Source organism: Phoenix dactylifera, chromosome 18, assembly GCF_051530095.1.
Source record: "Phoenix dactylifera cultivar Ajwa chromosome 18, Ajwa_hap1_PhDact_Kaust_v1.1, whole genome shotgun sequence".
Taxonomy (NCBI): domain Eukaryota; kingdom Viridiplantae; phylum Streptophyta; class Magnoliopsida; order Arecales; family Arecaceae; genus Phoenix; species Phoenix dactylifera.
Genome location: NC_143207.1, coordinates 7,651,173 through 7,676,825, shown reverse-complemented (window position 1 = coordinate 7,676,825; position 25,653 = coordinate 7,651,173). Strand labels below are relative to the sequence as shown.

The 25,653-nt window shown below is 39.0% G+C and overlaps 1 protein-coding gene across 4 annotated transcripts in view; it reads right to left on the bottom strand.

The window, feature by feature from the left end:
• LOC103695553 (methyltransferase) overlaps positions 1-25,653 on the bottom strand; it is a 61,884-nt gene that overhangs the window by 8,193 nt on the left and 28,038 nt on the right. The window contains exons 6-8 of one of the 4 annotated variants that reach the window (XM_039116610.2): positions 20,831-20,969; positions 936-1,075; positions 803-855 (exon numbers count right to left, since the gene is read on the bottom strand). In XM_039116610.2, the coding sequence (XP_038972538.2) occupies positions 805-855; positions 936-1,075; positions 20,831-20,969 (330 nt within the window). In that variant the 3' untranslated portion in view covers positions 803-804. Of the gene's footprint in view, positions 1-802; positions 860-935; positions 1,076-20,830; positions 20,970-25,653 lie in introns of all 4 variants that reach the window. The other 3 variants (XM_039116612.2, XM_039116608.3, XM_039116609.2) reach the window with 3 other exon arrangements.

The following is a 25,653-nucleotide window of genomic DNA, read 5'->3' as shown; positions in this document are numbered from 1 at the left end:
ATGAACGGTTTGTATTATAAGAAAGGATGATATAGTCTAGTCTTTTTGGAATAATTTGATGACTCCCTGATATTGGAGGTTTAATCACATTAAGTGATCATAACTACATCTTAGATGATCATCGATGCTGAATGAACCACAAAAAAATTGTAACGGCAAGAATGAAGTAGTTTTGACATTGAATGAGAGAGAAACAGGTAGAAAGAGAGAGTGTATGTATTCATAATCCTTACTCTCCCTTTGATTTAAAGCCATACATGGTACAGTAACAGAAATACTTAATCACTTACAATACAACGTAATGCCGATTAACATCGTAAAAGGGCCAATTGTTCAAGAGCATATTACTCCACAAGAAAAACAAATAATAACCAACTTCGCCCCTCCCACAATTTATATTCCACCGTTCCCCCGTCCACCTCTCCCCTTCCAACCAACAAAGAAAAAATAGGCAAAAAAATAAAACAAATATCAAAAATAAAATAAGCTAAAGCAACATCTTCTACCTTGATCGATTTGTGAATATTCTTAATGTTGGCTTCTAATTTATTTTATCACAATATTCTCAACTATTTTCTTTTAGAACTTTTAAAACTAACAATTCATGCAGTACAATACAACTAAGAGTATCTACTCCATCAAAGCTTATACCATAAAAACAACCGCTTCAATTAAAACAATAATCCTACAAACATAATGAAAATTTTGTTTTCTCTAATGTAATATATTTAGTCTTTATTCTCTTCAGCGAAATAAGAAAATAAATTAAAAAATGAAAGTTGAAGAGATTAGGAGGAAGCACCTTTACAAGATGTCCACAAGAATCTGCCATTGAGGTTTTGAGGGGATACTCCACTAGCTAGCAAATTATTATTATTAGTGATGATACAGCAAGAGAGGAAGAAGAAAGCAATTTCCAAAGGAATGCATCTTACAATGAAGCAGTCTTCTCCAACCAAAGGTGATTTTCCAAGTTGCTCCATCAGCGTACCATAATTGACTGAAGTGTAGGGGGGCGTGACACTGATATAATCAAATGATCTGTACTTACCTGTACGAAACATTTTTTGTTGAACTGTCAAACAAGCATTAAAATGTAAAAATATTAAAATCACGAAAACACCAATTTCGGTTCAATCTGGCATTCAGATATTGAAACAACAACCATGACTAATTCACGTAAACATGCACACTATATTTTTTTCATAGAGGAGAGCGATGCCCAGATTAGTGATGATCAAGGAAGGAAGCTTATATGCACAACTTATAATAACTCGGTTAGGTGTTATACAATATCTCCAAGACATTATATCATCTCTCAAGCGCATTGTAGGTTGACACATACTGAAGATATGTTACAATGAACTCATAGACCAAAAATATTATCTCTGCAGTCAATTAGGCCACAGGGTGCAATCAAAAGCATTTGGTTATGGCATCCTGCTGTCCAACAAAGCATGCGACTCCTCTTAGATAGTTTATATGGCTGTATTACGACATATATAAAATAGAAATAATTTTAAGTGCCATTGCTAGTGTGACATGCATATAGATCTTTCGGATCATTTACTAACAAGTCAATTTATCAATGATGTACAGAAGCATGTCAGACCATACTATTTTGAACCATGTGAAGTTTCTTCCAGCAAGGAAGGAGATAATAAGTATGTCTCAACAAAGCACTCCTACGTTCATCACAGGTAAAGGCTTTAGAAGCAACATAGACAGTTGGCAAATGTTTTTATCTACACATGCTTTATAGCTAAAAGAAATGAGTTCCAGCTTGAGATTATTAAAATTAGTAACTTTCCCAAAGCTAGCCTTTAGTTAGATAGAAAGTGGCTGATGGTATTTCATGTGAATTCTTGCTTCAGCCACCTAAAAAAAAGTTCAGACAGTTCTTCTAGAACAACACTATCACTATGATCAGTGGTGGCGGTGGTGTCCTTTTGAATAATGAGGGAACAGTTTGCTTTCTTTTTAAAATTATTATGTCTTTTGTATGTAGCATAAAGCTCAGATATAGGACTCCCTCATTAGGGCTAAGGCCCTAGATACGCAGTTAGTCTAGTTTTCTTGTGAACTTTGCTGGAAACAGACTGCAGCTTGTATCTAATGTACATGTCAGCTGGAAAGAAAATTGAAAAAGACACACAAAATTATCGACCAAAATAGGGAGAAAAATGCACATGTCAGCTTGTATCTCTCATAATCCGTACTAAACAAATTACATGCAAACTCAACCTAGTAATGTCTAATCTAATGTACCTCTAAAATTTAGATATGATGACCATATGTATTTGTTTTATTAGAAAACCTAGTCTGTTGGATGCCTTTTTTTTCCTTGATAGAGATAACAGCACTAGTAACCTAAACATTGCTCTAATTTCAGAACAAGTGCAATGTAAAAATCTCAAATTCTTCAGATAAGTATATGTACATGAAGAAATACCCACCATAAAATCATTTAACTTAATTTGCTTCAATTTGTAACTCTTCAAAACAAAATTCTAAATTCAAATTAGATGCCGGCAATTTCATGTAGATGATGTTAGTCCTAAATTAGCAAGAATGCCCTCGCATTTCATGTTTAGGAATCCAAGAAAGGTACTTAAACCATTAACAAGATAAGGGATAAGCTTTCAGGGATATCATTCAATCTGTTCCTCTTTATAATATGAAACATAAATAAGAAAATAAGAAGTTCATTTTAAAAGCAAAGGTTGTCAGATTTATCAGCGTCTTGCTCAGAATTGATTATTTTGCCAAACTGCAATAAATGTGCATATTTTGAAGATAATGTGGCCTACTTTAATTAACCATAATATAGAGTATGCAACAATATATATCCAACAGGAGATAAGTTTTGCATTCCATAATATGCTTATCATATATTATTATAAACAAAAAAGTCAAGGTCCATTTCTCCCCATCCATTTTAGTGGACAATTAAAATGCAATGTCCACACCTCTCAAAAAATCAAGGACTCATGTATCACATGTGCCTAAGCTGGTTAAGGGCTGGAAAATCATGCCATACCATGCTAACACTTGACATACACTGGCACTTACTAAACAGATTTGTACCTAGATATGAAATTGACAAACTTAGATGTGCTACTTCATTCAATTATTTTTCTTTAATATATACCAGTTTCATGTTTCATACCAGTTTTCAGTTATGTTTTCAAACATGTTAACTTAGATTTTAACTAATATAAGGAAATATAGGATCATAAAATCATACTAGATACCTTTGTCTATGCTATTTAATATGTAATTGCATATCACCAAAAACAAACTAATGTTAGACAATTACATATACACTTTAATAACAAAATTTAAATTGGAAATCATGGTAAAAAGGTGTTGCAAAAGACACCATGACTATGCAAGAAGCTTGTATACTAGAGTTTATCTTAATTTCTAACCTTTGATATATTATTAAATGTTAGGCCATTTCCGTTTCTGATTCATACACAAAATAAATATATTCATTGAAAAATAGCCAAAAAAATCCAAAAGATTCAAACCACCATCTATAGAAGGTTCTCTACAATGGCAGAGAATAAGTATACGACGGCAAAATGGAGTACAAGCTCATATCAATTCATAATAATTGGTACTATGGTACGCCGTACTGGCCCGAACCAAGCGATACAGGGCATACCGTTCCATACCGGTTTAGCACCGATATCCGGTACAGATGGCATACCGACATTCGGTATGCCAAAAGAATTTCGCACCGTACCATACTGACACTATACTAGTATGGCACCGATATGGAGTCCGGCACCGAGACGGCGAACCATGATTGCTACCAATGCACATGACTTCTCTAGGTGCCGATGCAAGCCAACACACTATACTAGAAGCCTATACAAATGGCATATAGGTGTTCCATTATTCATATGCTATGTATCATGTATTCGCCGTCTCAGCACCGAACCCCGTACCAATACTATCCTATTACAGTGTCGATATGCGGTACAGTACAAGACAGCAAGGCGACTAAGTGTCGGTATAGTAGAGACTGCATACAGGTTCGATACCGATACGGTACCGTACGTCCGGTACGGTAGGAGCACTCGGTACCAAGGTCCGCAATCTCGACACCGAGTATCGTATCAGTACTTTATCGGTATGGTATGATACACTCCTGTACCAAAATAACTCTAGCCATTTTTCTCAATTTTTATCTCGGTACATCTCAGTACAGGACGGTACAAGGCTTGTACTAACTTGAAGTTAAGTTTCGTCTTACCAGTACAGTATGGTATGCCCCATACCGGGCGATACGGGGCGGTACGATAGATCATGCCTAGTACGGTACAATACCGACTGGTACGGCAAACTTTGATGCATACATTAGGTAATGATGGGTACTTCAGTCCTTGCATAAAAGGCACAGAGTGCATGCACGCCTAAGTCCTCTACATGCATTCAAGAAACTTGACTCAAGACATGGACGAGTCCAACCTCAAATATGCCTCTTCCAAGAATCATGACATGCGGTTTCCACCTCTGTAACTTAACATTTTGTAATAGTAAGACTAACAATTGATTTGCATCTCAAAGAAAATATTTTGTCACAATCTCCTTCATTTAGCCATTCGAACATGAAGTTTACTGCTCTCCTTTGTCAAAGACAATCAGCACATATTGCCACTACAAGATTTCTACATGCACTCATCTCTCCGCCAATTTAAGAATCAAATGAGATTGAATTTTACTATACCAACTCATCAACTTGATTCTGTGAAATTTCTGTCCTCACTCCTCTTCAATATGAAGAAAGCTCATACACTAATTATACAAGAAATTCAACCACATATCCTCAAAAATGTAAAACATAGCCCCCCAAATTCTACTGGATGTGTTGAAGTTGACTTGGTAAGAGACATGGGATGTGTTCTAATTGTCATGTTTAATATATATCATAAAATTAACATTGACCAAGTGCTAAGAGAAGCCTAGCAAGATGTATCATAGCCAGCTTCATGACTGATACAAAATGCCTCTTTAGAACACCAAAATGTAAAAGGTGACAATTTCCACAGATCAGGAGATATCAGCACATCGAGATAGACCAATCAAAAAAGAGATAAAGGCCAAATCCAATATGCATATAAATCTACATTGATGATAATCAATCTATGGACCATAAATTACAGCAAAAATCTTTGGAAACCTGTTGTGTTATGAATTTCATTAGCTCAGTCTTTTGTAGTCCAACCAACTCATAACCTACAACACTGCATGATTGACCATGCCCAAACACCCGTCGCCAGAAGTAGGTATCGGAGCAAATTAGAGTGTAGGCGTAGGGAAGAAGGTCTTTGAATTATTTTTAAAATGGAAGCAGGTGCTGGGATGAGTTTTCGAGAGATTCTAAATCGGGTGCTGCACCCCAAGTGGAAGATTACTGTGACTAAGCCAAATACACCACCATAGTAAATAGAAGAAATCGATCAATGACCTCCCTCAACCTAACGGATGTTAATCATATAAACTTGTGAGAGTCTACCAGACACCAACATCAAGTTCGAAATACCAAGGCATGAGTACCTACTAGGAAGTGGGTAATCTACACGTCATATCAAAATACATGTCAATGAAGTTTGTGTAGGAAAAATTTCCTGAGTTGTCCGATAAAATCGGACGCCAGGCATGAAAATCAGTTTTAAAATTTTATTTATAACAGTTATAAATATTAAACATAACTTTTATGTAAAACATACCTCGATCCCGCAGCGGAAGTTGGTCGAGGTAGGGCGGATCTAGATCTTTGAACGTTGCTTCGCGAGGCCTAGATCTGCAGGCCCTCTACTTCGCATGCACGCCAAACTTCGTAGGAAGATAGGATGGTGTCTGTATTTTGCAAAACCAGTTTTTGCAAAAGGACCCTAGAAAAAAACACTTTTCTTTCTTTTCCTTCTTCTTCTTCGTTCTCTCCCGTATCTTCACTGTACGCCCGAGAGCTCGGACGCCGATCACAGAGGAAAGGAAGAAGAGGACACGTCGCCAGATCTGGATGTTTACCACCGGAGAGAGGATTGAGAGAGAAAAATCACTTTTTCTCTCTTCTTCTTCTCCTACAGAACTCCCATTTAAACCTCTCTGTTACGTGAGTTTTATATACAGACAGAGACTTCAATCGTCACTAATCCTCTCTAGTTTTTCTCTCTGATTCACTCACAATTCATCTGTAAATCGAGAGAAAACGGTGGCCTACTTATAGGCCAATGCTGAGAGGATTTAATCGGAGTAATTGACTGCCTTTACGAATCCATACGTTATGAATTCATAATGTTCGTTTCAAAAACAAACGTGGGGAAAAATAGTAAATCCATCCGATAACAGCCGGATTTCAAAAATCAAATTGAACCAGAATGTAGCTGGTTCAAAAACTGGACATTCCGGTCCAGACGGCAAGTCGAACGGAGTTCGGATGGTGACGTGGTGTGGAGACGAAGCCGGGAGGAAGAAAGCTCTGTTTTCTCCTCCCAGGCTTTTCTCCATCGCGGCTCACAAGAAACCTTAAGGGTTCATGGAAAAAGAGAGTTAAGGGTCCATGTGAGCTTTGGTCCACGGGTCCATGGGTCCACAGGTTATTAGAAGTTGGATTGGGTCAGCCGGTTCAATTAAATGGATTAGCCTAATTGATTCACTTGGTTCTAAACCAAATTGATGGCCCAATTGAATGATTTTTTATCCGAAAAAATTCCACATGAGTCCGACTCATGGGAGGTTCAATTGGGTCCAATCTCGGCTCGATCCAAGTCCGACTTAGATCAAAACAAATACGAAATTAAATCCCAATTAAATCGTGATCGAGCCCAATTACACTAATTGAGACCCGATCAAACCCAATCTCAATAATTGAGTCCTGATCATGTTAAATTACATTAATTGAAACTTGATCGACCCTGAATACAGACTTAATTAGTTGTTCATCCATGAAATTTAGCATGTACCTCATGTTCAGTGCTAGCTGAACATAGACATAACCAAATTTCAAATGACCCACAATTTTAATTCTTAATTAAATTGCGTCAAGACCTTCCTACTTAGCTTGACTAATGTGCGTGACTCCGATAGGTTCGAACACTAAGCCGGTAGTACATGGACTAGTCCATGCACTAATCGAGGTGACCATCTAGCAATGATACCTGACGTCCGAATAGGTCGAATATGCAAAGCAACATTAAAGAACCTAAATGTATGGTTACTGCATAATTCATCCCTATGACCATCGATGCTCAAGATGACCTCAGAGTGGACTGTCGACCTCTAGGTCCAGTCATCCATAGTGTATTTCAAATAATCAAATCAAGTGACCTATCACTTGGTTTTTCCTGACCAAGGTTTTACTGAATTGAAACACAGCGAGACATCAACTCCTATAATCTGGAGTGGTCAATCCCTTCTTGACTCATACATAGACTTCACGAGTACTTGACTGCACCCAGCATCCTTCCGATCACTGAATTAAAAATTCAGGTCGTCTAGTGCCTAAGTACAGTGAGTTGCTTGCAAGTCACTGTGATAGTCTCAGGTCTAAGGGGTATTTATGCCCATACGCTTTGCAAGCTAACTTCCGACAGTGGAGTGCTCCACAGGTGAGTCACTATTCAGTGATGATGTACTCCTATATCTCACCTGTATGCCATACAGTGTCTCCACACTCCTTGGTTAAGAGGACAACCAACTAAATGGCACACAACGACCTATACTTGACATAGCTATCGTCCAATTGATAGCTCATCATTTGGTCACGAACTGGTTTAAGGACTAAATGATAAAAACCTCCTTTATCCACTAAATTAGTCCTAAGAACTTTATCACAATACGCAGGAGTTCAAATTGAAGATGAAACACTTGTGATAAATGAAAAAAATGCCAGAATAAATTTTATTCATTTTAATAAAACATATACAAACTCCAATTTCAAAAAATTGGCTTTGGGACACAATTTCCAACAACTCCTACTTGAACTAAAGCCAATTTGCATAGTATCTAATACCCATTTTCGATTTGTGATAATCGAACTCCTTTACAAAAAAGGCTTTAGTGAATGGGTCAGCTAGGTTTTCCCTTCCATCGATCTTCTGAAGATTGACGTCACCTCGTTCCACGATCTCTCGTACAAGGTGATAGCGACGCAGAATGTGCTTGGTTCTGTGGTGAGACTTTGGCTCCTTCGCTTATGCAATGGCTCCAATGTTGTCACAATACAAAAGAACTGGATCATTGATTGAGGGAACAACACCAAGTTGATTTACGAACTTCTTGATCCAAACAGCTTCCTTTGCGGCATCTGATGCAGCAACATACTCTGCTTCGCATACAGAATCGGCTACTGAATGCTGCTTGAAACTTTTCCAGCAGACTGCTCCTCCATTCAGGGTAAACACAAATCCTGACATACTCTTACTGTCATCATGGTCTGACTGCAAACTAGAGTCTGCAAACTCCACAAGTTTTAAGTCAGATTCTCCATAAATTAACCATTGGTCCTTAGTATTTCTCAAATACTTAAGGATGGTTTTCACCACCTTCCAATGGTTCTCATCCGGATCAGACTGATACCTACTCGCTACTGCTAATGAGTAAGCAACATCCGGTCTCGTACATGTCATGGCGTACATAATAGATCCCACTGCATAAGCATATGGGATTCTACTCATACGCTCCCTCTCTTCGAAAGTTGTCGGACAATCTTTCTTAGAGAGAGATTCCTTGGCCTATCGGAAGATAGCTCTTCTTGGAATTCTCCATGTTGAACCGCTTCAACATAGTATCGATGTACGTGGATTTGGACAATCCTAGTAACCTCTTAGATCTATCTCTATAGATCTTCATCCCTAGGATGTAGGATGCTTCTTCCAGATTCTTCATGGAGAACTATGATGATAGCCAGAGTTTCACATTTTGTAATGCAGGGATGTCATTCCCAATTAGGAGAATGTCATCTACATACAAGACAAGAAATGTGATTACTGAACCGTTAGCCCACTTGTAGACACAAGGTTTTTCTTCATTCTTAACGAAATCATATGCTCCGATAGTTTTATCGAAACGTATGTTCCAACTTCGAGAAGCTTGCTTAAGTCCATAAATGAACTTTTGTAGCTTGCATACCTTGGACTCGTCTGTGGAAGTGAAACCCTCAGGTTGTATCATATACACCTCTTCTTCCAGCTCTCCATTTAGAAAAGCTGTTTTCACATCCATTTGCCAGATTTCATAATCCATATATGTTGCTATAGCAAGCATGATCCGAATAGATTTTAGCATTGCCACAGGAAAAAAAGTCTCGTCATAGTCGATACCATAACGTTGACGATACCGTTTGGCAACCAGACGGGCTTTATAGATCTCCACCTTTCCATCTGCGCCTCTCTTTCTTTTGAAAACCCATTTGCACCCTATGGGTTTTATCCCTTCGGATGGATGTGTCCATACACTATTGATTTCCACGGATTCCATTTCGGATCTCATGGCGTTAAGCCATAACTCAGAGTCAGACCTCTGCATAGCATCCATATAGGTGATCGGATCCTCATTGTTCTCATTGAGCTTAATAGGATCTGCGTCATGGACCAAAAAACTGTAGTATCTGTCCACTTGACGCAGTACTCTACCAGATCGCCTTAATGGTGCCTGTACATTGGGCTCCTGATTTGATCTAATCAAATCCGGTTCAGTGGGTTCAGTAGATTGTGTTAATTCTCCTACCTGCTGAACTTCACTAAGTTAAACCTTAGAGGCAACAATTCCTTCACTCAGGACTTTCCTTTCCAAAAAGGTTGCCTTTAGTCCTACGAAAATCTTTTGTTCATTAGGAAGGTGGAAGTAATAACCCCTAGTTTCCTTGGGGTACCCTACAAAATAACACTTATCAAACCTAGGACCAAGTTTGTCAGTTTGAGAACGTTTAACATAAGCCGGACATCCCCAAACCCTAAGGTAAGAAAGTGTCGGCTTACGTCCAGTCCATATCTCATATGGAGTTTCTCAACGGACTTACTTGGAACCTTATTTAGTATTATACATGCAGACTCTAAAGCATAACCCCAAAAAGATAGAGGCAGACTAGTAAACCCCATTATGGATCGAACCATGTTTAACAGAGTTCAATTCCTCTTTTCGGACACACCATTGTGCTGAGGTGTTCCTGGAGGGGTCCATTGAGAGAGAATCCCATTCTCCTCTAGATAAATCAAAAAATCATCGAAAAGATATTCTCCTCCTCGGTTTGACTGAAGGATCTTAATACTCTTTCCAGTCTATTTTTCTTCTTCATTACAAAATCATTTGAACATTTCAAATGATTCCAACTTATGCTTCATCAGATAGACATACCCATACCTGGATAGGTCATCTGTGAAGGTTATGAAGTAGGCATAACCACCTCTGGCACTTATGTTCATAAATCCACATACATCAGTATGTATGAGGCCGAGAACATCGCTGGCTCGTTCACCCTTTCCAGAAAAAGATGACTTGGTCATCTTACCAAGAAGACGGGATTCACAGGTTGGCAATGATTCACAATCATTGATTTCTAAAATGCCCTGTTGGGCTAACCTGTTTATCCTGTTTTTATTTATGTGACCTAGCCGGCAATGCCATAAATAGGCTTCATTGACATCATCTAACTTAGGGCGTTTATTAGAAGTGTACATTACATTCACAGGCAGTGATAAAGTATAAATGTCATGTTTCAATTGTCCATGAAAAATTTTAATGCCATTCAAAATGATATCACAAAAATTTTCTTTTATTGATAAACAATAATCATTTTTTGCCAAAATGCCTACAGAGATGACATTCATCAAAAAAGCTGGACAATAATGACAATCATCTAATATAACTACTCTAGATTCAAAAACAAGCTCAATGACTCCTAAAGCTAGAACTGGAACTAATCTTTCATCTCCAACGTTCAGAAATCTTTCGCCATTCTTGAATCTTCTACTAACTTGAAGTCCCTGCAACGAATTGCAAATATTAATTGGACTTCCGGTATCCAATACCCAAGTGGTAGAATCATAAACAGAAAAATTACAAGGTGTTATCATATAATTACCTTGTGCAGCAACTATTTGCTGTTTTTTCTTCTTAGGCCTGTTTGGATCAAGGGACGCTATGTAAGCCGGACAATTCCGCTTCCAATGACCCTGCTTCTTACAGAAGAAGCACTTTGCCTTGCTCTTGTCGACTTTCTGCTTCTTAGTCTGACTGGGCTTAGAGACCCCAACACGAGTTTTCTGCGTCTTCTTCTTCTTTCCTTTCTTAAAGGAAGAACGTCCTGCAAAAGTCCCACCTACTACATTCACCGACTCCTTTTGGAGTTAGTGATCCTTCTCATAGGTCTGCAGTAAACCTAGCAAACCATGATAGGATACTTCAGGCTTGGTCATTCTATAATGACTAAGGAAGGTCAGGTAGGACTTGGGAAGTGAGTTCAAAATGGCATCCTTGCCCAATTGCTCGTGCAAAGGAAAGCCAAGTTTACTCAGACGATCGATTTGTTCGATCATGTACAATACATGATCGGTAACCGATGTTCCTTCCCTCATGCAGGCATTAAATATAGCGCAGGAGGTCTTATATCGTTCGACATCGTCAAGAGTGCCGAAGGACTCCTTCAACATTTGAAGGATTTCCACTGGTTGCGCTTCCTCGAATTTTTGACTAAACTCATCATTCATCGATGCCCTTATGATGCAGCGCACTGTAGTGTGATCGTTGAACCACTTCTGATAAGCATCTCTGATTGCACGTGGTGCATTAGCTGCAGGTTCTTCAGGTGCAGGATCCAATATCACATACAGGATCCACTCGTGCTCTAATACAATTTTCATCTTTCGATACCAGCTATCGAAGTTGGGTCCATTAAGCTTATTATTGTCTAATAGTGTTCGGAGGGACAATGAATTAGCCATATCTGAAAAATAAAGGAAAACCCAACTAATTAGTATATGATTTATTTTAATCCTAAAGACTTGGGCTTTAGTCTAAAGTTTTCTCCCACTATTTTAGTCGAATTAATAGCCTCTACCTTTAATTCGAGGAATTACTTTAATTCCTTAGGGGTACTAGAATCCACGTAGATTGCATACGGGCCCGAGGAAGGCTCAGCCAACCCATGTGCACGTAAGGGTAGATAATTACCAATTATTTCTCTAAATAATTTCTAGTATTCAATTTTGCCTCAGGTGGTAATCAGTAGGCGGAGGGCTCCACTGAAAATTCTGGTTAGGTCCAACCATTAATGAACTAGCTCAATGACACTACCTAATGTATGATTAGGCCCGAGGAAGGCTCGGCCAACCTAATCACAATTATATAGCTCAAAAAACTATCATATAATGAAAAATAATTCCAATATACAGAGGAACATCAGACGGAAGCGTCCTGCATGTTCAACTGTGATACTGGACCCATTATCATTTACCCTAATGGGAGGCTATGATCTAGTTGTCTATATAACTTTATCATTTTAAAGACCTAATAATTTAGAGGATTTTAATTGAGATGTGACACAGACCGATAATTCTAAATCCTCCCACTGACTTCACCAAGTCATACAGAAGACTAGCTCTTTTGATCTATTAGACACCTAAATCAGTCACATTGATTTTCCTTAATAGCATGGGTGAGTGCCAAGTCTCAAGGTACCGTAATCAAAACTAGATCGACTAAATTGGCTAGGTAAGAGAGATCATGGGAGGGTTCCGCCATTAACCTCTTTCCTAAACACCAACTATGTTGGCCAGGTAAGAGGTAGCCCCAATTAAAAACCATGATCAAATGCTGACTTACCTTAGACACCAATTGGTTTACCAAGTTGATTTAGGTTATCCTTGGGAACACGGGCTCGACCACTGAGCCACAATCAGATCCAATTGAAATGTTTAAATATGATAAACTACAACTATTGAGATTGATCATTTTAGAAACCTTGATTTAGTCTAGTTCAACTATTGATTAGATTAAATCATATTTCTTAAGTTAGTCCATTTCAATTTGATTTCAACTTTCAAGATTAGGTCTAACATAGTCAACTAATCTGATTGTGCTAACCCATGCCCAAAACCCATGATCAAATTTTGAATTTTAAATCTTAAATTTGAATTTCAAATTTTCAATTTTAAATTCAATGTTTAATTCTTAATTAAACGTATTATGATCATGAATTCAGGGTGTCAATTTATTCCAAATATAAACAATTTATATTTAAATTTTGTGGTCATAATAAATTTAAAACTGAAATTTTATTAACATCAATTATGCATAATTTTCACAAAAATAAACTATTTATTTTATGATACAAATTAATCTCAATCTTGTGCTAGGACAACCTTTTCACTATAAGGGGTTAACCTTATTGCAGGACAACCTTATGATTCAGCACAAGGTTGATATTTTATGATTGAATCTAGATCTAATCTAAATCTAAAAATTAAATCATGCATAATTCTAAATATTATAGGCCAAATTCATCGGCCAACCTGGCTCTGATACCAGTTGTAGGAAAAATTTTCAGAGTTGTCCGATAAAATCGGACGCCAGGCATGAAAATCAGTTTTAAAATTTTATTTATAACAGTTATAAATATTAAACATAACTTTTATGTAAAACATACCTCGATCCCGCAGCGGAAGTTGGTCGAGGTAGGGTGGATCTAGATCTTTGAACGTTGCTTCGCGAGGCCTAGATCTGCAGGCCCTCTACTTCGCAGGCACGCCAAACTTTGTAGGAAGGTAGGATGGTGTCTATATTTTGCAAAACCAGTTTTTGCAAAAGAACCCTAGAAGAAAACACTTTTCTTTCTTTTCCTTCTTCCTTCTCTCCCGTATCTTCACTGTACGCCTGAGAGCTCGTACGCCGATCACAGAGGAAAGGAAGAAGAAGACACGTCGCCGGAACTGGATGCTTACCACCGGAGAGAGGATTGAGAAAGAAAAACCACTTCTCTCTTCTTCTCCTACAGAACTCCCGTTTAAGTCTCTCTGTTTCGTGAGTTTTATACACAGACAGAGACTTTAATCTTCACTAATCCTCTCTAGTCTTTCTCTCTGATTCACTCACAATTCATCTGTAAATTGAGAGAAAACGGTGGCCTACTTATAGGCCAATGCTGAGAGGATTTAATCGGAGTAATTGACTGCCTTTACAAATCCATATGTTATGAATTCATAACGTTCGTTTCAAAAACAAACGTGGGGAAAAACAGTAAATCCATCCGATAACAGCCGGATTTCAAAAATCAAATTGAACCAGAATGTAGCCGGTTCAAAAACTGGACATTCCGGTACAGACGGCAAGTCGAACGGAGTTCGGATGGTGACGTGGTATGGAGACGAAGCCGGGAGGAAGAAAGCTCTGTTTTCTCCTCCCAAGCTTTTCTCCATCGCGGCTCACAAGAAACCTTAAGGGTCCATGAGAAAAGAGAGTTAAGGGTCCATGTGAGCTTTGGTCCACAGGTCCATGGGTCCACAGGTTATTAAAAGTTGGATTGGATCAGCCGGTTCAATTAAATAGGTTAGCCTAATTAATTCACTTGGTTCTAAACCAAATTGATGGCCCAATTGAATGATTTTTGACCCGAAAAAATTCCACATGAGTCCGACTCATAGGAGGTTCAATTGGGTCCAATCTCGGCTCGATCTAAGTCCGACTTAGATCAAAACAAATACGAAATTAAATCTCAATTAAATTGTGATTGAGCCCAATTACACTAATTTAGATTCAATCAAACCCAATCTCAACAATGAGTCCTGATCATGTTAAATTACATTAATTGAAACTTGATCGACCCTGAATACAGACTTAATTAGTTGTTCATCCATTAAATTTAGCATGTACCTCATGTTCAATGCTAGCTGAACATAGACAGGACCAAATTTCAAATGACCCACAATTTTAATTCTTAATTAAATTGGGTCAAGACCTTCCTACTTAGCTTGACTAATGTGCTTGACTCCGATAGGTTCAAACACTAAGCCGGTAGTACATGGACTAGTCCATGCACTAATCGATGTGACCATCTAACAATGATACCTGACGTCCGGATAGGTCGAATATGCAAAGCAACATTCAAGAACCTAGACGTATGGTTACTGCATAATTCATCCCTATGACCATCGATGCTCAAGATGACCTCAGAGTGGACTGTCGACCTCTGGATCCGATCATCCATAGTGTATTTCAAATAATCAAATCAAGTGACCTATCACTTGGTTTTCCCTGGCCAAGGTTTTACTGAATTGAAACACAGCGAGACATCAACTCCTATAATCTGGAGCGGTCAATCCCTTCTTGACTCATACACAGACTTCGCGAGTACTTGACTGCACCCAGCATCCTTCCGATCCCTGAATTAAAAATTCAGGTTGTTCTAGTACCTAAGTACAGTGAGTTGCTTGCAAGTCACTGTGATAATCTCAGATCTAAGGGGTACTTATGCCCATACGCTTTGCAAGCTAACTTCCGACAGTGGAGTGCTCCGCAAGTGAGTCACTGTTCAGTGATGATGTACTCCTATATCTTACCTGTATGCCATACAGTGTCTCCACACTCTTTGGTTAAGAGGACAACCAACCAAATGGCACACAATGACCTATACTTGACATAGCTATCATCCAATTGATAGCTCATCATTTGGTCGCGAACTGGTTTAAGGACTAAATGATAAAAACCTCCTTTATCCACTAAATTAGTCCTAAGGACTTTATCAAGTTCAAATTGAAGATGAAACACTTGTGATAAATGAAAAAATGCCAAAATAAATTTTATTCATTTTAATAAAACATATACAAACTCCAATTTCAAAAAATTGGCTTTGGAACACAATTCCCAACAGTTTGTATCAACGGGTACGCATAAATATGGCTACTAAGATACAGCCTCCTGTTCTTGAGCTTACTTTCATATTTACATATTACAAAATTTTGGTGTAGATACCAGGGTTCAACATAACACCAAAAATCATTGACTTTGATCTCGGATTCAAGATGTAATGCATGAATCCAACAATCAAACAACATTTAATCCTCATTTGACAAAAACTCCATGATGCCTTTAACTAAACACAAAATTCCCCTTTAATTTCTAAAGAAATACAAAGAAAAGAGAAGGAAAGAGAACATTTACAAATTTATAATGATTTCCAGCCCCAATGCTCCTATCCCGCAAGACAATCTACCTATTTATAATGATTTCCAACTTCCTTAAGAAAGTTGTCAATAATGGGTGGATTATCACTCTCTCCAAGGTTGTACTATTACACCTATATTTCTGTTTTGTGGCTATTCTTTCAATGGAAGAAGGGCAAGAAATTCTAGAAGGTCCCTACGGGGTAATCAAAAAATCTGATACCACATTTGTTTAATTGGCCAAGTTTGCAAGATAAAAGCTTATAAGCATTGACATCATGACTTTATAGAAAATTTTGTAAGCTTTACTTAGCAAATCAAGTGGAATTTACAAAATTAAAAGCATATATGCAGAATTATGCATAGAAAAAATATTATTCAAATTACAAAATGTGTGGGTTTCTGTTGGAATTTCCGATGATACTTTCATTCTTTGAAAACATGTATTGGAATAAAGCATGGTCGGCGGAACCATCCCGAACTGCCTAGTTCCTCCAGGAAGCAATAGATAGCTGTGAATGATGGATCAATAGGAACCTTATTACCCGTGGGCTTTTCCATGAGGCATTCCTGAGCCGTACCGACGGCTTACGGAGATAGTTCCGGCAACCAAACAACGCCGTCACTGGAGGGGGAGGAGAAGGAAAAAGAGGAAAAGAGAGAAAGAGGGGGAGAGAAAGGGAGGAGAGAAAAAAAGAGAGGTCGGGGCACCTCCACACGGAGGCGGAGACCGAGGAGAGCGAAGGCGGAGCTCCACCTCTGGTCTCCTGTTTCGATCGAAACAAGAGCCCGAAGGGGGCCCCTTTTAGTTTTGCATATTTTAAGTTGAAGTCGGCAAGCCCATTGCCGATTTCACTTAATTTTTTTAAAATAATTTTTTTTAAAATTTTGTGATATGTAAGTGAAGTCGGAAAATAATTTGCCGACTTTGCTTAAAAATCACAAAATATTTTAGCCGTTGGACCCATGTTTCAAATAAAACATGGACCCAACTACGGCCTCCGCCTCCTACCCGGGCGTCGGCTTCCGCCGGAAAACTAATATGGTGCTCGGTACCGGCACAACAGACCTTGAAATAAACACTTTAACCAAAAGGTTTTGGGTTTTTTCTGAAAATTAGTGAAAGCTTTCGATATTGGCAAAAATTGAGAGGTACCATGGTACCCAATTGTAAGAATAAATGATGTGTACAAAATTGTTCTATTTATCTTGAATTAAACACATTAAATAGTATATGAACTTATGAGAAAGGGTGACAAAACAAAACCTACAAAAAATTATAACAAGCTTAAGGAATAAATTTGGTTTTATGCCTAAAATTCTAGCATGAAGATTATCATACACAATTCACACAAAAAGTATAATGAACAGAGAGAGACCACATGGTCTTTGTTGGCTTAGAGAAAGCTTAAGTTAGCGGACCCAGATAGTCATCTGATGGCTTTTAAAAAGTAGAGTTATGTAGCTTATGTCTAAGGCGGGTTTAGTTATCTTATTGTTCAGTTTTATTTTGAATTAATTTGGGATGCTTACAAGTCTTTTATTGAAGTCTATTTCTTATTTTCTTACAATCTTCGTATCAATTTTAGGGTTATTTTTCAAGAGGGATTTTTAGCCCTATTATAAGTAGAAATATAACCCAAAGGTCCTACTTTAGGGCTAGGTTGGACTGGAAAGTCTTAGACTTGTTAGAATTGTGATTTCCAAAAATTTTGGTAACTTTTGTCAATAGGGGGTTTGCCCTCGTGGTCAGACCACTCTGCTCAACAACCAGAGGTTCTAGGTGGTGCATCTCAAAAATCTAAACCTGAGTAATTATCATGTAAGCGGGTATCCCTCCCTTTCCTTCTTAAGAAAAATGATTTTTGTATCTTTTTATGTGGGTTTCCTATATTTCGAAACGTTACTATTTTAGGAAAGTCATTGGTTTCTCTTTTTATTGGGAAAGTGTAAGGAAAGAGTGTACAAGTTCCTAGTGAACTATGTTGCATGCATTTGTGTCCGTGTCTAGGAGTTAAATCCATATAACCCACAAATTTTAGGATATGGAACTTAGAAAGGATCACAAATTTGTGTACAGTTAGACACTTCATTGGAGAATTAGAGCCCAATCATATTTCCTACAACTATTAGTCCTCATCAATTTTGCATGCACTTGTACATTGTTTTACACACACTTGTATGGTGAATACATATTTTACACACATGCCAAGGATCAACAAACCCTAATCACTAAAAAGTAGCTACAGCAGGGACTTGAAGTTTTGTTTTTTTTGCTTGATCATTAAATATTAGCAAGAACAGACTGGAAGTCAATTTTCTCAAACAACCTTGATTGATCGAAACGCAATTTACCCATCAAGTGTTCCTCTTCAAGGGAATCAAATGCACTACCAAGGGCAAGATAAAAAGCCTAGCCATAGATTCTTTCCCCATCTCACAAAAAGGCCCATCCAGCCTTCTCCATCAGCCACTCTACATCTGCTCTCCTCTGTTCACAACAATCCTTGTATATTGTTGACCTCCTCTTGCCATGGTACCTCATCCACTGATTTAAGAATTGGCCACTAGCCACTATAGCAGTTTTGGCCCAAAAACACCAAGTATCATTATGGTGCCATATGGTGCTTGGGTATGAAGTTGCTGATATATTCAGCGAAGACCCGCTATAGCAGCTTCTGTGCTATGGGTTCAAAGCGGGTGATTATTCCCTGGTGGACTGGCCATTTTCCAATGGACTGGTCCTGCAATTAATTAATCCAACAGGCTGGTTAAATCATGGGCTGCTCTAGTTATTTCATGGCCTACATGAACAAAATGAGGGAGAGAAGAGGAAAAAGAGGAGGTGCATTATGTTATATGATTGCAGACATCTTTCTTCTTTTGTTGATATTTTGTGATTGTGGACTTATGAGTGATGTTACTACATTTGGTGGATGATGATTTTTCTCATTAGATAATGGACCTTTACATTTTAGGGTTTTGACATAGTATTATGATATTAGGTGGATAATGTTTCCTATTTTTTCCTGAATTTTTTCCATTGTTTGGCATGAAGATGATGTAAAGTATTGATTTTTGATAGTAAGAAAAATATGGATATATTTCATCAGCCAGCTTTGGGTACATATTTCCCATTATGGCACCGACGATCTACTATAAAACCCTCTGACTGCAACATGCCTGCTATCTGCTTTTTCAATACACGAGCCTCTTCTGCTTGTCAGAGCTCAACACGGAACCAGCCTCCACCTAGGAACAACACCACAACCTCCAATCAATCTCTCTCCCTCTCCTTGTGGCTTCCTAATCCATTTTCCATAACAATTCACATAGGGCATGTCTAAAGAACAAGCTTCTATGTTAAGCATGGATCTCATACCCATTCCCATTTCATGTTTTACCATGTCATGTCGGCCCGGTACAGCGAGCCACTGAGTCAAGTTTGGTATCATGGCTAGTCGGTAAAGGAATAATATTTACTAAACTTGTATGGTAGCTTTAGATAAAAATGGGTGGAGAGGATAGCACATAGAATTAAATCTGAAGTTTTATGCCTCTCTATTAAGAATTATAGCCCTGGGGCCTCCTTTGCCCTGCTTATGAAAAGATGCAGAGCAAAAAGCAGGTGGTGGAAGCAAATAGATTTTACAAGCCTTGGTTTCTCATATAGCATTCATGAGAATGCCTTGTGTTGATTTCCATGCTTTAATATTATCAAACCAAAGGTCAACTGACATTGTGTCATTGCTAGCAAATTGCTAGAAGATGAGAAAGTCTGAAGTGTCATTATTTTCTTATTTTTTATAAGCAAGCATATTACAATTATAACGAATTGCATACTCAAAACTGATTTCTCTAACACTTGAACCAAATGCCGATCCATAAATGTTGATTAACTTGTTGACAACATCAAAAACCTTCAAGCTCAAAAAAGAAGCATCTCATTTGTTAAATTGTTGGTTCTGAATAAAGCATTAGACAGTCTACAACAATAAAGAAGCACATCGTTGCAGATCATCTGAATGTATCTACAACAATTGCACATTTAAGACATATCTTGCTCCTATGGGCAAGCCAACCTTTAACAATGCATGCAATGTTGTCTTGAATACTTTAGATCAAAGTCCACAATCTTAATACCATACAAGGTTTCATGTCTCGGTATCGGACCCCGTATCGGTACCATTCTATTACAATATTGGTATGCAGTACGATACGAGACGATGAGGCGTACCGAATGTTGATACGGTACGACATGCCCAGTACAATACAGTACCAACCAATACAGCAAGCCTTGGTACCAGGTACTTGACCGGTTTGGTACGATACAGGTACACCCGTTACTGAGACAGCTCCTAACCCCATTTTTTGATGTTTTACCATGATATTATTTGAAATTGAGCATTATAGGTTGGTACGGTATGATACACGCCAATTTTGGGTGGTACCTAGGGGTGTGGTATAGTTTGGCTCAATTTGGATTGGTACGGCCGTTTCAAGGCATGTATTAGTCCAGATAATGTTTTCATGCTAGTTCAAACTCAGTACAGGTTGATATGCCTCGAACTGGGTGGTTCGGGGTGGTACAACAAAAATTAATTCAAATCATAAATTCAATATAGACTCTCAAATAAGAACACGTGCAGTTAGATGAATACCTAGGGAGTGTTCAGCTTGCTCTAGGAAACTTTCTACACGGATTGTATGTATCACTGAAACATCAAGGAATCCAGTCCATTCTATATTGGGTTGCAACACTTCAGAAACAACCCAAGGATCCATCTCAACAAAGTGCACCTGAAAGGGGAAAATGCAGAAACAAAATTAAACTATAAATAACGTATCCATTAAAGGATGATAAAATCAATACAAATTATAAATTTACATTTGAAAATTGAAAAAGGCTAGCATGGCTGCACATGCATATGCATGTGAGGCCTTAAAAACTGCATGGACTCACTAGCTCAAACATTCATTCATGCTTCCATCTTAAAAGAACACTGATGTGCTTCCTATTTATTTGATATGTGAATTGCCACCAGCCCACATTGGTATCTTTATTAAATGAAATCCCAACTTTAGTATCCTTGAGTATGCCATCTCCAATTGATGCACCCGGGTAACTAAATAGTTTCTTATGCTGATAAGAAATTGGAATTTTCCATTCCCTGCTGACCCAGTGATATGGTAGAGGGCCTAAAATTATAGAGGGCTTTGATTGCTTAATCAAGAACAGGGAAGGGCATTTTAGGCCCTTATCCTACCATGTGAAGTTCTTATAGAATCAATCACAGCCCTTGAGTTATTAATGGTCTACATTTGATTATAAAATAAGTTTGTCTTTGATCCTAAGTCATATGTTTTTTTTAATATATTTGGTTACTTGGTCCTTAGGTAACTTAGAGTCTAGTTACTAGGCAGCCAACTTATTTATTTTATTGGTTACTTATTCCCCAAGTCAAGTGGTCTCTGTATATTTGTAACAGAATAGTAAAAGATAGTCGTGTCTTGCATGGTATGAGTCATGTTAGTGAATGAGAAAGAGAAAAGTGTTTTCTCCCTTGTTTCCATCCCCCTCTTTCTCTCTACCATCTTTTTTCACTCTCTTCCTTACATAATTCCTTTGTTTTCTCTCTTCTTTCTTCATCAATTCCTTCTTCATTCTGCAGAAATCTGTAAAGTAGTCTGAAGTTTGATCCTGTGTCCATATGGAACCTACAATTTTAACCTTAAAACCCTAAGGTTCCTCTTTCTAACATCAAACTGTATTCCCTAAACCCTAGCAAGGATCTAAAAACCCTAAGAAACTTTTCCTAACCCCAAAAAATATCATATCCTAGGAAGGACCTAGAAATAGCAAGGCAACCGATTACCTATTCCCTAATTTGTCTCACCCTTTTGGCCCCTAAGCATAAACAGGCCATCTCCTAATTTGTCTTACAACAGTTTGCTATCAGAGACAAACTTCCTGCTCCTTTTCACCTTCTTTTTACTTAATTCTTTGACCTCTTCTCTCTTTTTCCCAGCATGGTTTCAAATTCTGATTTAAACAATAGGCTTGAAGACTTCACCCAAGACTGTGAGGGTACTAAGCAACATGTTATTGATCTTCAGCAAGACATGACTTCTGTTAAATCTTCCTTGGATGTGATAAAACAAATCCTAGTAGCATTAGTCCAACAAATCAAAATCAAAATCAAAATCTTAGAGCTGAAAGATATTGAAATAGGATCCTCTTCTATTCCACAACTTTCACATGTTAATGTTCAAGCAGCCCCTCCTGAAACCCTGCTCCAGTGATCAGATCAGAGTCGCTAAAGTGGATTATGGAGTAAAACTCAAGATGGCTGATTTTCATGTTGGACATGATCGAGACCATGCTCTTAAAAGCTACTTCAAGTAGTACTGGCTTGCAAAAGAGCATTGACTCCTGTTTGCATAAGTGAAATTGACAGAGACAATACAGATAAGGGGAACTAAATACCAACAAAACAACTATACCACTGTTCAAACTTGGAAGGACATGAAGATAGTCTGACAAGGTATTTTGTTCCACCAAATTACAGAGTTTATCTTGAATTTACCTGATTAGCACAGGCAGCTTCACAGTAGAATACATATCAATGTTCTATAGTCTGGCAGCACAATCTGAGTCCCCTTGGAATGAGAGCGTGATAATTTAGATGGACCATCAAGGTCTAAACTCCCAAGTTTAAGCTGGGTTAGCTGCCAACTCTATGTGATGGAGGATGCAGTGCAAGTTGCGTACCAGATAGAGGATGATCTAAAGAAGAGATCTATCCAAAGAATTCTACCTCAAATCTCTTTTAATCAGAGCAATCAGCAATAGCGATGAGCCCCTCAAAATCATCAACAGCTTCAACAACAGACAGCAACAAGCTATCACGTACTTCAAGGATAGAAACAAGGTCAAGTGAGTCCCAGATATAGGGCTGAAATCCTATGCTTAACTTGCAAGGGGTTGGCCATTTCTCTGCACAGCATCCAACTCGATTGGTGATTTCACTAAAAAGGTCCATCTTTTTACTAATACAGGTTCTGAGCAAAAGGCCAAAGAAGACCTAAAATCACAAAAGTGTACCCAAGATTAGCCGACCGGTACTGGCCGAACCGGTAATGGACCTGTACCGGTCGGCTACTAGTTCAGTACGGTTCCGGGTCAGTATAGGGTGAACCAGGCAGTTCACCCCAGTTCGGCAGACCATATTTTAAGCATTTTGGAAAGAGGGGGCGGCAAACCAGTTCCACTCCGAACCACCTAATTCGTAGCGATTCACGGCATTTTCTGAAAATATCGGCTAAAGCCGCTAAAATGTGTCGCTTCTGCACCAGTTTGGTTCGGTACAAGGTGAACCGGACAGTTCAGCCCGGTTCAGCAAACCATGAGTGTAACAAAGACAAAAGTGAGGGTAGTGGAAATGAAGTGCATCATTGTGTAGCCCTTCGTCCACTTTTCACAGCTCTAGCACAAATGAGAAAGAAGATTGGAGATGATGCAACATCTTTGAAACCAAAGTGCAACTCAATGGCTAGTTATGTGAAATGGTAATTGACTCTGGAACAAGTTCGGAGGAATCGGTACCGAACTCCGTACCGATTTTCCGTAGGATAGTTTGGTACGTGCCCGCGCTGTACCGCGCCCGGCCCGTACTGACACAATGGAACAGATGGAGGAGAGGAAGAACAAAAGAGAAAAAGAGAGATAGTGGGGGGAGGGAGGGAGGGACGCCAGCGGAGGGCCGGCAGAGCCCGACGGAGCCCAGTAGAGGCCGTGTGGGGACGGGCACCGGCAAAGAAGGGCCGCTTAAGCAGTCGACCCCTATGTTCGAAACAGGGTTCGACAACTTAAAAAATTTGTCGATTCGTAAGTGAAGTCGGCGTCCTCTCTCTCCCTCATCCTCCCTCGCTCTCTCTTTCCTTCTCCTTCTCCGGCTTCAGGAATACGTTCATTTTTGGAGCCAAAGCCATACCGGTGAGCCAGCGATAAGGTTCGAAACGGGCGGAGCTACCCGGTTCAATTCAGTTCCGCCGACGTTGCTCTCTTCACACGTACATCATCTAACGTTCTGCTCAAATTCCTCATCATGATTTGGGTTTTTGTAGGGACTATAGAGAAAACTACTAATGCAGGATCAATTGAAGGCAAAAAGGATTCATCTTGCACGAGGATCTCCCAACTGCTGCAAAATAGAGGTGATATAATATATAGTACTTCATTCCATTCAAGCTAGGGAAGTAATGCAGGACCAAATAGGGATGACCTACAATGTGTGGAGGACCTAAAAATCTAGAAACCAACCCGCCGAGCTCCATGAAGGAAGTCGTTTCTCGTGAAGCTTATCCAGGAGATGTTTTTTATTTGCATTCGCGCCTTTTGGAAAGAGCCGCTAAATCAAATTCTCGTTTAGGTGAAGGCTAGGGTTTAGACTCAGGTTTCTCCTTGCTGTCTAGCTGCAAAAAATAGGATAGAAAAATGTAAACTAAGAATTTTTGGGCTGATAAAAGCTTCTTTAAACATGCACTGAAAGTTTAAGGATTCTAATAGATCCCAGACAACCAAAAAATGAAGGTTTTGTAACAATCCAAAATGGTTTAATGCAAGGTCTACTGTGCCGGTACCGGGCAGCGTACCGATTGCTCGGCGGCACAAGTCGGTATAGGACCGCGTCGTGCCGTGTCGGGTCTATACCGACACAGGAGACCATGGGAAAGAGAAAAAGAGAGCGAGCGTGGAAGCGAGGGAGAGGGAGAGGGAGAGAGGGGGGAGGCCGGCGCAAGGTGGCAGAGGCCGACGGAGGTCCGGCCTTCGTCGTCTACACCAGCACCGGCCTCCGCCACCCTCCGCTAGCCTCCCTCCCTCCCACGCTCGCTCTTTCTCTTTCCTTCTCTTTCCTTCTCCTCCTCCGGCAACGGCGTCTTGGTTTCTCTGCCAGAACCATCCCGGTCTGCTGCCGGTATGGCTCGGGACACCCCGAACCGGGCGGTTCGGGACGGTTCTGCCGACTTTGGTTCAATTTAAAGTATTAGTTTCAGAGAACAGTTACATAATTTGCAGAATTTAGTATAGGATTGCAAATTTTATTGGACCACAAACTCGAAAAGATTATGTCTAGGGGTTAATTGAGATGCAGTAAAGAAGAATGACTGAGAATTAAAGATGACCACTAAAAAGTCCAAATTCTTAGTGTTCTATGTTCTCCATGCACAGATCTTTTGGACAAAACAGTGAAGCAACTTAAACGGTTAATCTATATCCAGAATGGATGTCTATAAAATAACTGCAGCAATATGATCAATTGACAGAACAAAATAATAAGATACAAAAGATGGAAAGCAGATTCAGATATGAATAAAGAAGAAGAACACGAGAGAAATGAGAACAATAAATAACTAGAGAGAGAAGGGGAGCAAGTGGTAGCAGAACCAAGCTCCAAGAAGCTCTTCTCTTCTTCAAAACATT